Genomic DNA, 13,142 nt, shown 5'->3' on the forward strand with positions numbered 1-13,142 from the left:
ATGGGAGATGCCAGAGAGTAGTGGTGGATAATTGTTTATCGGGATGGAGGCCGGTGACTAGCGGGGTGCCTCAGGGATCTGTTTTGGGCCCAATGTTGTTTGTAATATACATAAATGATCTGGATGATGGGGTGGTAAATTGGATTAGTAAGTATGCCGATGATACTAAGGTAGGAGGTGTTGTGGATAATGAGGTGGGTTTTCAAAGCTTGCAGGGAGGTTTATGCCGGTTAGAAGAATGGGCTGAACGTTGGCAGATGGAGTTTAATGCTGAGAAGTGTGAGGTTCTACATTTTGGCAGGAATAATCCAAATAGAACATACAGGGTAAATGGTAGGGCATTGAGCAATGCAGAGGAACAGAGAGATCTAGGAATAACAGTGCATAGTTCCCTGAAGGTGGAGTCTCATGTAGATAGGGTGGTGAAGAAGGCTTTTGGAACGCTGGCCTTTATAAATCAAAGCATTGAGTACAGAAGTTGGGATGTAATGTTAAAATTGTACAAGGCATTGGTAAGGCCAAATTTGGAATATTGTGTGCAGTTCTGGTCACCGAATTATAGGAAAGATATGAATAAATTAGAGAGAGTGCAGAGACGATTTACTAGGATGTTACCTGGGTTTCAGCACTTAAGTTACAGAGAAAGGTTGAACAAGTTAGGTCTCTATTCATTGGAGCACAGGTTGAGGGGGGATTTGATCGAGGTATTTAAAATTTTGAGAGGGATAGATAGAGTTGACGTGAATAGGCTGTTTCCATTGAGAGTAGGGGAGATTCAAACGACAGGACATGATTTGAGAGTTAGGGGGCAGAAGTTTAAGGGAAACTCGAGGGGGTATTTCTTTACACAGAGAGTGATAGCTGTGTGGAATGAGCTTCCTGTAGAAGTAGTAGAGGCCAGTTCAGTTGTGTCATTTAAGATAAAATTGGATAGGTATATGGACAGGAAAGGAGTGGAGGGTTATGGGCTGAGTGCGGGTAGGTGGGACTAGGTGAGATTAAGAGCTTGGCACGGACTAGGAGGGCCGAGATGGCCTGTTTCCGTGCTGTGATTGTTATATGGTTATTATTTTCTACAGGAGTGATATGTGGAAAACAAATTTCAAAGCGATAGGCATTAACTAAGCATTCTTCATAACTATTGAGAATTTTATTGACTGAATTATATTCAGGAAAAACTAATTTAAGCTCATTTTAGAAGCATTGTTGATTTATTCTTATTAAATTGGTTTAACAATTTTAAAAAAACGAAATCATTGCACAACTGTGAGAGAACTGATAAAGTCTATACATTAATTCCACTTAAATACCTTTCAGTCTCAGTTTTCTGCTCTTGCATGGATTTCTGCATTTCGATGAAAGTCTCCTCGTTATTCCTTCCTACATTTATCAGGCCTTCTGCACAAGTATAATTTCAATTATATACAAATCCATTAACTATGATGATCCAAAAACATTTGTAATACTGACATAATTTTTTCCATTAGCTTACAAAGGATTGAGGACAAATGATGTCCAGAAAGAATGATATGGAGTACTATCTATTTTGAATTATTGACTTGTGAAATCCTTCAATTATTATTACCTTCAGAGAATTAAAGTTCTAAGATACAGAAATGAAAGACTTATTGTTACATATAAATCTCCTTCTAAGGTTCTATTTATCTTTATCAATTATTTTATCAATCTATATCATGAATATTCTTCAGTGGTATTGGTGGTGGGTAGTCAATAAGTGATTTTTTTAAAGTGCTTGGATGTCAGGGGTAAGTTTTTTTACGCAGGGAGTGGTGCAACAGCGGTTCAGGTGGATACGATCGGGTCTTTTAAGAGACTCCTAGATAGGTACATGGAGCTTAGAAAAACAGAGGGCTATGGGTAACTCTAGGTAATTTCTAAATTAAATACATGTTTGGCACAGCACTGTGGGCCAAAGGGCCTGTATTGTGCTGTAGGTTTTCTATGTTTTTAAGTCATACAGAAATAGAGTTAAATAACACAGAAACAAGCCCCTTGGCCCAAACTGATCATGCTGGCCGAATTGCTCATGATGAATGTACAGCAGCTTCAGCCTGGCCCCCCAAGTCTTACACTTAAGTTTTCAGGAACACACTGGATCCATTGATTCCTTGTAGCACTTTATTCATACAAACGACAGCTCTACCAATTTTTTGTTTTTAATTTCAATGGAGACACGTTCCCCTGTCATTCCTCAGTAAGAATAAGCTTTCCTCTTCACAGATTATGAATAAATTTTGCAACTCAAATTGGCAGAAGCAAAAAACAAATCCCTCTCCCATTCCTATGTTGAGTATTATATTCTAGTAAAAGATTTCACGATCACCCAGAGTTGTTGTGGACCATGCCACCTGCAAGGCGCCTTGTTCCCAAACCCCAGCTCATCCTGTTAGGGAGGGTATTGGTGAACGGTCCCATGGCCCTGGAGGGGGGAGAAGATGAGAATGTTCTGCCTCTGGAGGTGCTGCTCATTTTGAACACAATTTGTTTTGTACAATCATCACTTCCTGTTTGTAAGCTGTTTTTTTAACATTATTTCCTACATGGTTTAATTTGGATTTTCACTTGGAGCAAACACATTCATTTCCATCCGATCTTTACTTGCCCTGAAACAGCAATATCTGAGTCTTGAGCTTCTTAACATTGGTAAACACTCAATAGATACACTTTGAAGGAATTGTTATGTTTATCATTTATCACTATTAAGCTGTCATTGTGCTCCAAGTTCACTCTCATCCATGCTATAGCGATAGAATGTTGCATGTATGCATTTTACCTTGTTTAACACTTATCATGAGAATAATTGATAATATTAGCATATTCAGCCACACAATGATTCTGCATTTTAATTAGAATTGACTTTATTATTTACATCCTTCATATACATGAGTAAAAATCTTTCTGTTACATCTCCGTCTAAATGTACAATGTGCAATTTATGCTAATTTATAATAAATACTATATAAACAGAAATACAGTTACATCAGTAGGAATTAATTAGTCAGATGGCCTGGTGGAAGAAGCTGTCCTGGAGCCTGTTGGTCCTGGCTTTTATGCTGCAGTACCACTTCCCAGATAGTAGCAGCTGGAACAGTTTGTGGTTGTGGTGACTCGGATCCCCAATGATCCTTCAGGTCCTTTTTACACACCTGCCTTTGTAAATGTCCTGAATAGTGGGAAGTTCACATCTACAAATGTGCTGGACTGTCCGCACCATTCTCTGCAGAGTCTTGTGATTGAGGGCAGTAGAGTTTCCATATCAGGCAGTGATGTAGCCAGTCAGGATGCTCTCAATTGTGCCCCTATAGAAAGTTCTTAGGATTTGGGGGCCTACACTAAGCTTCTTCAATCGTCTGAGGTGAGAGATGCTGTTGTGCCTTTTTCACCACACAGCTGGTATGTATCGACCACGTGAAATCTTCGGTAATGTTCGTGCAGGGGTTAGCCTGTCTCCATTCCTCCTGTAGTCCACAACCAGCTCCATTGTTTTTGCGACATTGAGGGAGAGGTTGTTTCCTTGACACCACTGAGTCAGGGTGATGACTTTTTCTCTGTAGGCTGACTCATTATTATTTGAGGTTAGGCCAACCTGTGTAGTGTCGTCAGCAAATTAGCAGATTGGAGCTGTGGGTAGCAACACAGTCATGGGTATACAGGGAGTAAAGGAGGGACTTAGTACACAGCCCTGAGGGGCATCTGTATTGAGGGTCGGGGGCAGAGGTGAGGGAGCTCACTCTTACCACCTGCCGGCAATCTGACAGGAAGTCCAGGATCCAGCTGCACAAGGCCAGGTGAAGCCGAGGTCTCTGAGTTTCTTGTCAAGCCTGGAGGGAATTATGGCGTCAATTGTTGAACTGTAGTCTAAGAACAGCATCCTCACATAAGCATCCCTCTTTCCCAGATGTGTAAGGATGGTGTGTAGAGCTATTGTGTCATCTGTTGATTGGTTGTGCCGGTAAGTAAATTGTAGGGGGTCCAGTGTGGGTGGTAGCATGCTGCAGATGTAGTCCTTGACCAGCCTCTCAAAGCATTTGCTTATTATTGAGGTGAGTGTGAAAGGACGCCAGTCGTTCAGACATGTTACCTTGGTCTTTTTAGGTACTGGAACAATGGTGGATGTTTTTAAGCAGGAGGGCACTCTACACTGGGAGAGGGAGAGATTAAAAATTGAATCTAATACACGTTTTACTTAGCTTTCAGTAGATCCACAAAGTTTTCTCATTAAAAATCATGAAGAAAGTTTCTGGCTTGGGTGATTTTTGAGAAGCTGTTTAACACCCTGCCTAGCTTTGTACACAACACACTGCAAGGGCAGTCGAGAGACTGTTACTGTTTCTGTTTCTGCCTAGATGCTCTGATTTCTGCATACATCCCAAAGACATAGAGGTTGATGGGTTAATTTACTGTGGTACATTGCCCATAGTGTATGGGTGGGTGGTAGAATCTTGAGATGGGGGTTGGTGAAGAGTTGATCCTCACCAACTGTAGGTTGGAATCTGCAGATAAGACTCAATGTGAAATAGCTTTACCAGACTGAGCTCTATGATGAGACGTACCATAATCTTTAGTAACTGAGACAAAGTAGTATTTACCCCACAGAATTTGAAGTAAGAAGCTTTCTTACAGTGATGTGCAAGATTCTGAGAAGTTCTGAGGCTGGAGAATACAAACTAAGATGAGGCGTTTCAGAATAAAGAGTTGATTATTTGGAATTGAGGTGAAGAGAAATTTTGCAAATTTCTTTGCAAATTTGCAAATTTCAAACTTTTGAAAATCTTTGGAATTTTCTACTCAGAAGATTGGGTGTGCTCAGTCAATCAATATATTCAAAGCAGCGATCAACATAGTTTTGAATGCTAAGAGGATCAAGAGAAATGGGAATTGGGATGGGAAACAGGACAGTAATCATTTAGCCACAGCTTTATTAAGCAAACAAGTAGCTGCTAAGGGACATACGGTTGACATTCTTCTGTTGCTTGTTTTTATTCTTTTTATAATTTTGGACATCTGTTTTAAACCGTATCTACATATTAATAAGTAGGAAAGAGCAGTAACAGGTTCAATCCGAGTCATTAATGAAAGTAAAATGAAAAATAAGTAGTACTTTTTTCCTGAGGCAGCATAATTATAGCAACACTTTACTACGTAAGGCTCTGTAGTTTCACCCAAATGCACCTCAGATCTGTTTCCTAAGCAATCCGTAGTGATGAGACTCACTAAATGTGAGAAACACTGGACCTGTACAGATTCAAGCAGGGGTTCCCAAATCAGAGCAAACAGACTCCTTGCATTGGTTCACAACATAAAAAGTATAGAAATCCCTGGATTAGAGATATGTACTATAGAGCAACATATAGAAAAACGTACTAAACAGTTTTAGATAAGTTCTGATAGATTAGAAAAATTAATAAATATGAAGTATCTCAGATTCAGATAACATAGAAACATAGAAAACCTACAACACAATACAGGCCCTTCGCCCCACAAAGTTGAACCAAACATGTCCTTACAATAGAAATTACTAGGCTTACCTATAGCCCTCTATTTTACTAAGCTCCATGTACCTATCCAAAAGTCTCTTAAAAGACCCTATCGTATCTGCCTCCATCACCATTGCCGGCAGCCCATTCCACGCACTCATCACTGTCTGAGTAAAAAACTTACCCTGACATCTCCTCTGTACCTACTGCCCAGCACCTTAAATCTGTGCTCTTGTGGCAACTACTTCAGCCCTTGGAAAAAGCCTCTGATCATCCACACGATCAATGCCTCTCATCATCTTATACACCTCTATCAGTCACCTCTCATCCTTCGTCGCTCCAAGGAGAAAAGGCCGAGTTCACACAACCTGTTTTCCTAAGCAATGTTCCCCAATCCAGGCAACATCCTTGTAAATCTCCTCTGCACCCTTTCTATGGCTTCCACATCCTTCCTGTAGTGAGATGACCAGAACTGAGCACAGTACTCCAAGTGGGGTCTGACCAGGGTCCTATATAGCTGCAACATTACCTCTCGGCTCCTAAATTCAATTCCACGATTAATGAAGCCCAATACACTCTATGCCCTCTTAACCACAAAGTCAACCTGCACAGCAGCTTTGAGTGTCCTATGGACTCGGACCCCAAGATCCCTCTGATCCTCCACACTGCCAAACAGTCTTACCATTAATACTATATTCTGCCATCATATTTGATGAACCATTTCACACTTATCTGGGTTGTACTCCATATGCCACTTCTTAGTCCAGTTTTGCATCTTATCAATGTCCCACTGTAACCTCTGACAGCCCTCCATACTACCCACAACACCCCCAATCTTTCTGTCATCAGCAAACTTACTAACCCATCCCTCCACTTCCTTACCCAGGTCATTTATAAAAATCAGGAAGAGCTAATTTATCACATGTGTATGGAAACATGCATGAAATGTGTCGGTGGATCTCAGCCCCGATTATCATTTCATTAACATTATTTTATGAATTGTGATTCTATATGACATTAGTACCCAATTTGCTGCTATCAATTTTCATTAATAATTGAATGAAGTAAATAATTTCTTAGTAAGTCATACCTGCAGCAGAAGCTTTTCGTTTTCGTCTCACCCTCTTTTTTAAGGAAAGCTGAGCTGCAGCACTCCTTTTTTCTTTCAATTCCTGAAATTTCTGAGAAAACAAAACAGGATTAAAATAACAAAAAACCTCAACAGATCATTATTGTGCTTGCTGCAATTTAATTCACAGATGTGAATGAATGGATTGTATTTCACAAATCAGAAAATTATTCATGATGGTGGTAAGAACATTATATAATATGAGAAGATGCTGGGAACAGCTTGAAAGAGGCAGCATCTAGAAAGAGAAAGAGAGTTAATGCTTCAGATCAAAGATCCTTTGTCAGATCTGACACAGAGAAGGAACAAGGTATTGTAAGTTGCAAAGGTGAGGGGAGTGATATGGAAGGAAATATCTCTGATAGTATGTGCCTGGGCTGCTCTGTGATAAATTCAAGTCAATGAGTCAATAGAATACTACTAAATACTGAAAGCACTACAGAAAATGACCATGTCCATTAAACAGGCTACTCCCATCGACCTGCACCAGGGCCCCAGCCCTCCTTATCTCTACCATCCATGTACCTATCCAAACTTCTGTTAAACATTGAAATTGAGTTTATTTGCACCACTTGAGCTTATATGCCCATTCCACATTCTCGTGACCCTCTTGAGTGAAGAAATTTCCCCTCATGTTTCCCTTAAACTTTTCACCATTCACCTTTAACCCCTGGCCTCTCATTGTAGTCCCACCCAACCTCAGTGGAAAAAGCCTGCTTGCATTTACCCTATCTATACCCCTCACAATTCTGTATACATCTATCAAATCTCCTCTCAATCTTCTATGTTCCAAGGAATAAAATCAGAACATTCAATTTTTCCTTATAATTAAGGTCCTCCAGACCTGGCAACATTGTTGTAAATTTTCTCTGTACTCTGTCAACCTTACTTATATCTGTCCTATAGGTAGGTGACCAAAACTGCAACATTACTCCAAGTTAGGCCTCACCAATGTCTTATACAACTTCACCATAACATCTCGTCTCCTGTACTCAATACAGTGACTCATAGAAACATAGAAATCTACAGCACGTTGAGGGCCCTTCGGCCCACAATGTGGCACTGACCATGTTATATACTGCAGAAACTGCCTACAATTACCCTACCGCCCTCTACTGCTCTAAGCTCCACGTACCTATTGAAGAGTCTCTTAACAGACCCTATTGTATCCGCTTCTACCACCATCACTGCATTCCATGCACCCACCGCTCCCTGTATGAAAAACTTATCTCTGACATCCCCCTTGTTCCTACTTCCAAGCACCTTAAAACTATATCTCCTCGTGTTAGCCATTTCACACATGGGGAAAAGCCTCTGCCTATCCACATGATCAATGGCTCTCATCATCTTATACACCTCTATCAGGTCACTTCTCCTCCTCTGTCACTCCAAGGAGAAAAGGCAAAGTTCAAGAAGGCCAATGTGCCAAAAGCTTTCTTTACAACACTATCTAACCATGATAGATAATAGATCTATCAACAAATTATGGATCTTTATTCCCAGATCTCTTTGAACTACTGCATTCCTCAGTCACCTATCATTCACTTTGTAAGGTCTATTCTGTTTGGTCCTACCGAAGTGTAATGTCTTGCACTTCTCTGCATTAAATTCCATCTGCCATTTCTCAGCCCAATTTTCCAGCTGGTCCAGATCCTACTGCAAGCTAAGATAGCCTTCCTCACTGTCTAGTACACCTCCAATCTTGGGGTCATCTGCAAACTTGCTGATCCAGTTAACCACATTATCATCCAGATCGTTGATATAGATGACAAAGAACGATGGACCCACCACTGATCCCTGCTACACTCCACCAGCTATGGGCCTCCAGTCACAGAGGCAACCATCTACGACCACACTCTGGCTTCTCCCACAAAGCCAATGTCCAATCCAATTTATTACCTCAAACTGAATGCCAAGAAACTGAACCTTCTTGGCCTACCTCCCATGCAGGACTTTGTCAAATGCCTTGCTAAAGTCCATGTAAACAACATCTACTACCTTCCCTTCATTAACTTTCCTGGTAACTTCTTCGAAAAATTCTATAAGATTGGTTAGACACGATGAACCTTGCACAAAGCCATACTAACTATCCCCAATCAGTACCTGTCTATCCAGATACAGATATATCAGGTCCCCTGGAATATCTCCCAATAACATTCCCACAATATACTCTTAACATATCTGTAGAATCCCTTAGATTCTCCTTTTTGTCTGCTAGGGCAACCTCATGCCTTCCTTTTGGACTCCTGATTTCTTTCTTAAATGTTCTCTTGCAAATTTTTTCTTCAATTGTTTATTTAAAAACATCTCCTCAATCACATATAATACTTATCACCTATAGCCTATAGTAAGTCCTGGGCGACACTGAAGTTTGAGTTAATAAACAGCAAGCAGTCCATCTAAAAAAAACACTCCTCCTAATCTGGCGTTACTGCAGGACAAACACGTTTAATATCCTGGGGGTCACCAATGGCCAGAGACTTAACTAGCACAGTCATAATGCAGTTACATGTGCCTGGCAGATTCTGTGATAGGTGGCTCACTTGTAGAGCTAATTGAAGTTTCCCTGTCAGATATAAAGTTACTGTCAACAATGTAATGGAAAATTCACCAATTGTTAGATAATCTAAAATCTCAAAAAACTGAACATCATAAGAAAGTGAACTTCTTTTATCAGCACTGAATTTAGTCAGTATCTGCTCCTTCTTCAATTGTGTATGATGGCCTGAATAGGTTCTCGTGCAAAAGAACCAACAGCAAATCTGCCTATTCTAACATAACCTCTTTTCCCAAGCAGATAACAAGAATGGCAATGTTATATAAGTCTGATGATTATTGTCAGATGGCAGAGTAACTTTATGCTGCTAACATAATTTGTGTTCTTCGACATCTTTATTCCAAATAATTTCCATAAACTTTTTCTAATAAATGACAAGAATAAAAGCTGACATAAACTAAAATATCCCTTCTTATCTCATGCTTAGAGTCAGCAATTTAGTTTTCACTTGGTGGAAATAATTACAGAAAACAATTGTGTTGAAGGGTTTAGCTGACATCTTTACTATCTGTGGACTGGTGATAACATCTCCTCCGCGCTGATGATCAACAATGGTGCACCTCAGGGGTGTGTGCTTAGCCCAATGCTCTACTCTCTTTATGACTGTGCTCTACCCATGACTGTGTGGCTAGGCATAGTTCAATTATCATCTATAAATTTGCTGATGATACAATCATTGTTGGTAGGATCTCAGATGGAGACGACAGGGCGTACAGGAGTGAGATATGCCAACTAGTGGAGTGGTGTCGTCGCAAAATGTGGCACTCGATGTCAGTAAGACGAAAGAGCTGATTATGGACTTCAGGAAGGGTAAGATGAAGGAACACATACCAATCCTCATAAAGGGTTCAGAAGTGGAGAGAATGAGCAGCTTCAAGTTCCTGGGTGTCAAGACCTCTTAAGATCTAACCTGGTCCCAACATATCGATGTAGTTATAAAGAAGGCAAGACAGCAATTATACTTCATTAGGAGTTTGAAGAGATTTTGTATGTCAACAAATACACTCAAAAACTTCTTTACATGTACCGTGGAGAGCATTCATACTCTCTGGTATGGGGGAGGACTGAAACAGGACTGAAAGAAGCTGCAGAGGGTTGTAAATTTAGTTGGCTCCATCTTGGGTACTAGCTTACAAAATACCTAAGACATCTTCAAGGAGTGGTGATTCAGAAAGGCAGTGTCCATTATTATGGACCTCCAGCACTCAAGACGTGCCCTTTTCTCACTGTTACCATCAGGTAGGAGGTACAGAAACCAGAAGGTACACACTCAGGGATTCAGGAACAGCTTCTTCCCCTCTGCCATCCAATTCCTAAATGGACATTGAACTCATGAACACCACCTCACTTTTTAATATATATTATTTTTGTTTTTTGCACGATTTTTAATCTACTCCAATATGTACACTGTAATTGATTACTTAGTTATTTATTATTGTTCTTTTTCTTCTTCTTCTATATTATGTATTGCATTGAACTGCTGCTAAGCTAACAAATTTCACAACACATGCCGGTGATAATAAACCTAAACCTGACACTGATTCTGATACTAATAATGTTATTCCTTGATTACTGTAGGACATATTCATAAATTCTCTACCAATCATTTTCAGTTTTTTCTATATCTCAATAGTCAATTAACATTTGACTTTCCCATAGGGGAAATTAATCAACTGTATAGTTGCCAGTTTGTAATGCATAACAAAACTGAATAAGTGAAAGAAAATAGAATTAAATAACTATTACTAACTTAACCACATAATGAAAAACATACTTTCCATAGATGCAGAGAAACTCCGGATGGACACTCCTCTGTTATATCTGAAGGTTTTGTTTCCTTCAAACTGCTATCTGCTTCACTTGTACTGCCACTCTCTTCAGGGAGCATGCTGAAAGAAGTTACATAAAATAGGAAAAGAAGTAAGAAGCAGAGAAATGAGAGAAGCATAACAATTCACAGGAAAATTGTAGAAGGCAAAGTTTCTTTACAAACTTAACTTTACAAATCTTGCTTTAGAAAACAAACATAAACATTGAATAACTAACCTGGTAACTACAAAGCCCATTTCCAGAAAAGTTGGGATATTTTCCAAAAAGCAATAAAAACAAAAATCTGCGATATGTTAATTCACGTGAACCCTTATTTAACTGACAAAAGTACAAAGAAAAGATTTTCAATAGTTTTACTGACCAACTTAATCATATTTTGTAAATATACATAACTTTAGAATTTGATGGCTGCAACACACTCAACAAAAGTTGGGACAGAGTTAAAATAAGATTGAAAAGTGCACAGAATATTTAAGTTACACTGGTTTGGAAGACTCCACCACATTGGTAGCAGGTGAGGTATCATGACTGGGTATAAAAGTAGCGTCCATCAAAGGCTCAGTCTTTGCAAGCAAGGATGGGTCGTGGCTTACCCCTTTGTGCCAAAATTTGTGAGAGAATTGTTAGTCAGTTCAAAAGGAACATTTCCCAATGCAAGATTGCAGAGAATTTATGTCTTTCAACATCCACAGTACATAATATTGTGAAAAGATTCAGAGAATTCAGAGACATCTCAGTGCATAAAGGGCAAGGTCGGAAACCACTGTTGAATGTGCGTGATCTTTGAGCCCTCAGGCAGCACTGCCTAAGAAACCGTCATGCTACTGTGACAGTTATAGCCACCTGGGCTTGGGAGTACTTCGGAAAACCATTGTCACTTAACACAGTCCGTCGCTGCATCCAGAAATGCAACTTGAAACTGTATTATGCAAGGAGGAAGCCATACATCAACTCTATGCAGAAACGCCGACGAGTTCTCTGGGCCCGAGCTCATCTCAGATGGACTGAAACACTGTGAAACCGTGTGCTGTGGTCAGATGAGTCCACATTTCAGCTAGTTTTCAGAAAAAACGGGCGTCGAGTTCTCCGTGCCAAAGGTGAAAACGACCATCCTGATTGTTATCAGCAAAAGGTGCAAAAGCCAGCATCTGTGATGGTATGGGGCTCCATCAGTGCCCACGGCATGGGTGAGTTGCATGTATGTGAAGGTACCGTTGACTCTGAGGCGTATATTAGGATTTTAGAGAGACATATGTTGCCATCAAGGCGACGTCTCTTCCCGGGACGTTCATGCTTATTTCAGCAGGACAATGCCAGACCACATTCTGCACAGGCTACAACAGCGTGTATGGCGCATCATGAAGAGGAGAATCAGGCAACGGAGACCACGGACTGTTGAGCAGCTAAAGTCTTATATCAAGCAAGAATGGACAAAACTTCCAATTGCAAATCTACTACAATTAGTATCCTCAGTTCCAAAATGATTAAAAAGTGTTATTAAAAGGAAAGGTGATGTAACACAGTGGTAAACATGCCTCTGTCCCAACTTTTGTTGAGTGTGTTGCAGCCATCAAATTCTAAATTTGTGTATACTTACAAAATACAATTAAGTTGGTCAGTAAATCTATTGAAAATCTTTTCTTTGTACCTTTGTCAGTTAAATAAAGGTTCATGTGAATTAACATATCACAGATTTTTGCTTTTATTGCATTTTGGAAAATATCCCAACTTTTCTGGAAATGGGGTTTGTATATTAGGACTATATTACAGTTTTCAATATTTCATTTAATATGTCAGGTAACTACAGACTGCTGCATTCAGCAGATTGATGAACAGATTTCATAATGTGAATATTGAAGTCCAGTAAAAATGTTAATACAAGATTGACTTAATTAGAACATCTACACGAACAGCTTTGGATCGGAAACAGAAAAAAAGATTCACATTACATTAATATAGACTACAGTTATTGAAAAATGTTTAAGTTATGTCAGAATGACAAACATGCATTACAGAAGATCTTTCTCATTCCACTGAAAGAAAGGTTTAGCATCCATCTCTAAATAAAACACGAGGAAATCTGCAGATGCTGGAAATTCAAACAACACCACACACAAAATGCTGGTAA

At 39.7% G+C, this 13,142-nt stretch overlaps 1 protein-coding gene across 9 annotated transcripts in view; it reads right to left on the bottom strand.

The window, feature by feature from the left end:
* The window catches only part of fam204a (family with sequence similarity 204 member A), a 114,748-nt gene that overhangs the window by 79,987 nt on the left and 21,619 nt on the right, over window positions 1-13,142 (bottom strand). For all 9 annotated transcript variants that reach the window (XM_059947957.1, XM_059947950.1, XM_059947951.1 and 6 more), the window contains 3 exons: window positions 10,959-11,073; window positions 6,589-6,679; window positions 1,311-1,398 (listed from right to left, as the gene is read on the bottom strand). In XM_059947957.1, the coding sequence (XP_059803940.1) occupies window positions 1,311-1,398; window positions 6,589-6,679; window positions 10,959-11,073 (294 nt within the window). The remainder of the gene's footprint in view (window positions 1-1,310; window positions 1,399-6,588; window positions 6,680-10,958; window positions 11,074-13,142) is intronic.

Source organism: Hypanus sabinus, chromosome 22, assembly GCF_030144855.1.
Source record: "Hypanus sabinus isolate sHypSab1 chromosome 22, sHypSab1.hap1, whole genome shotgun sequence".
Lineage (NCBI taxonomy): Eukaryota > Metazoa > Chordata > Chondrichthyes > Myliobatiformes > Dasyatidae > Hypanus > Hypanus sabinus.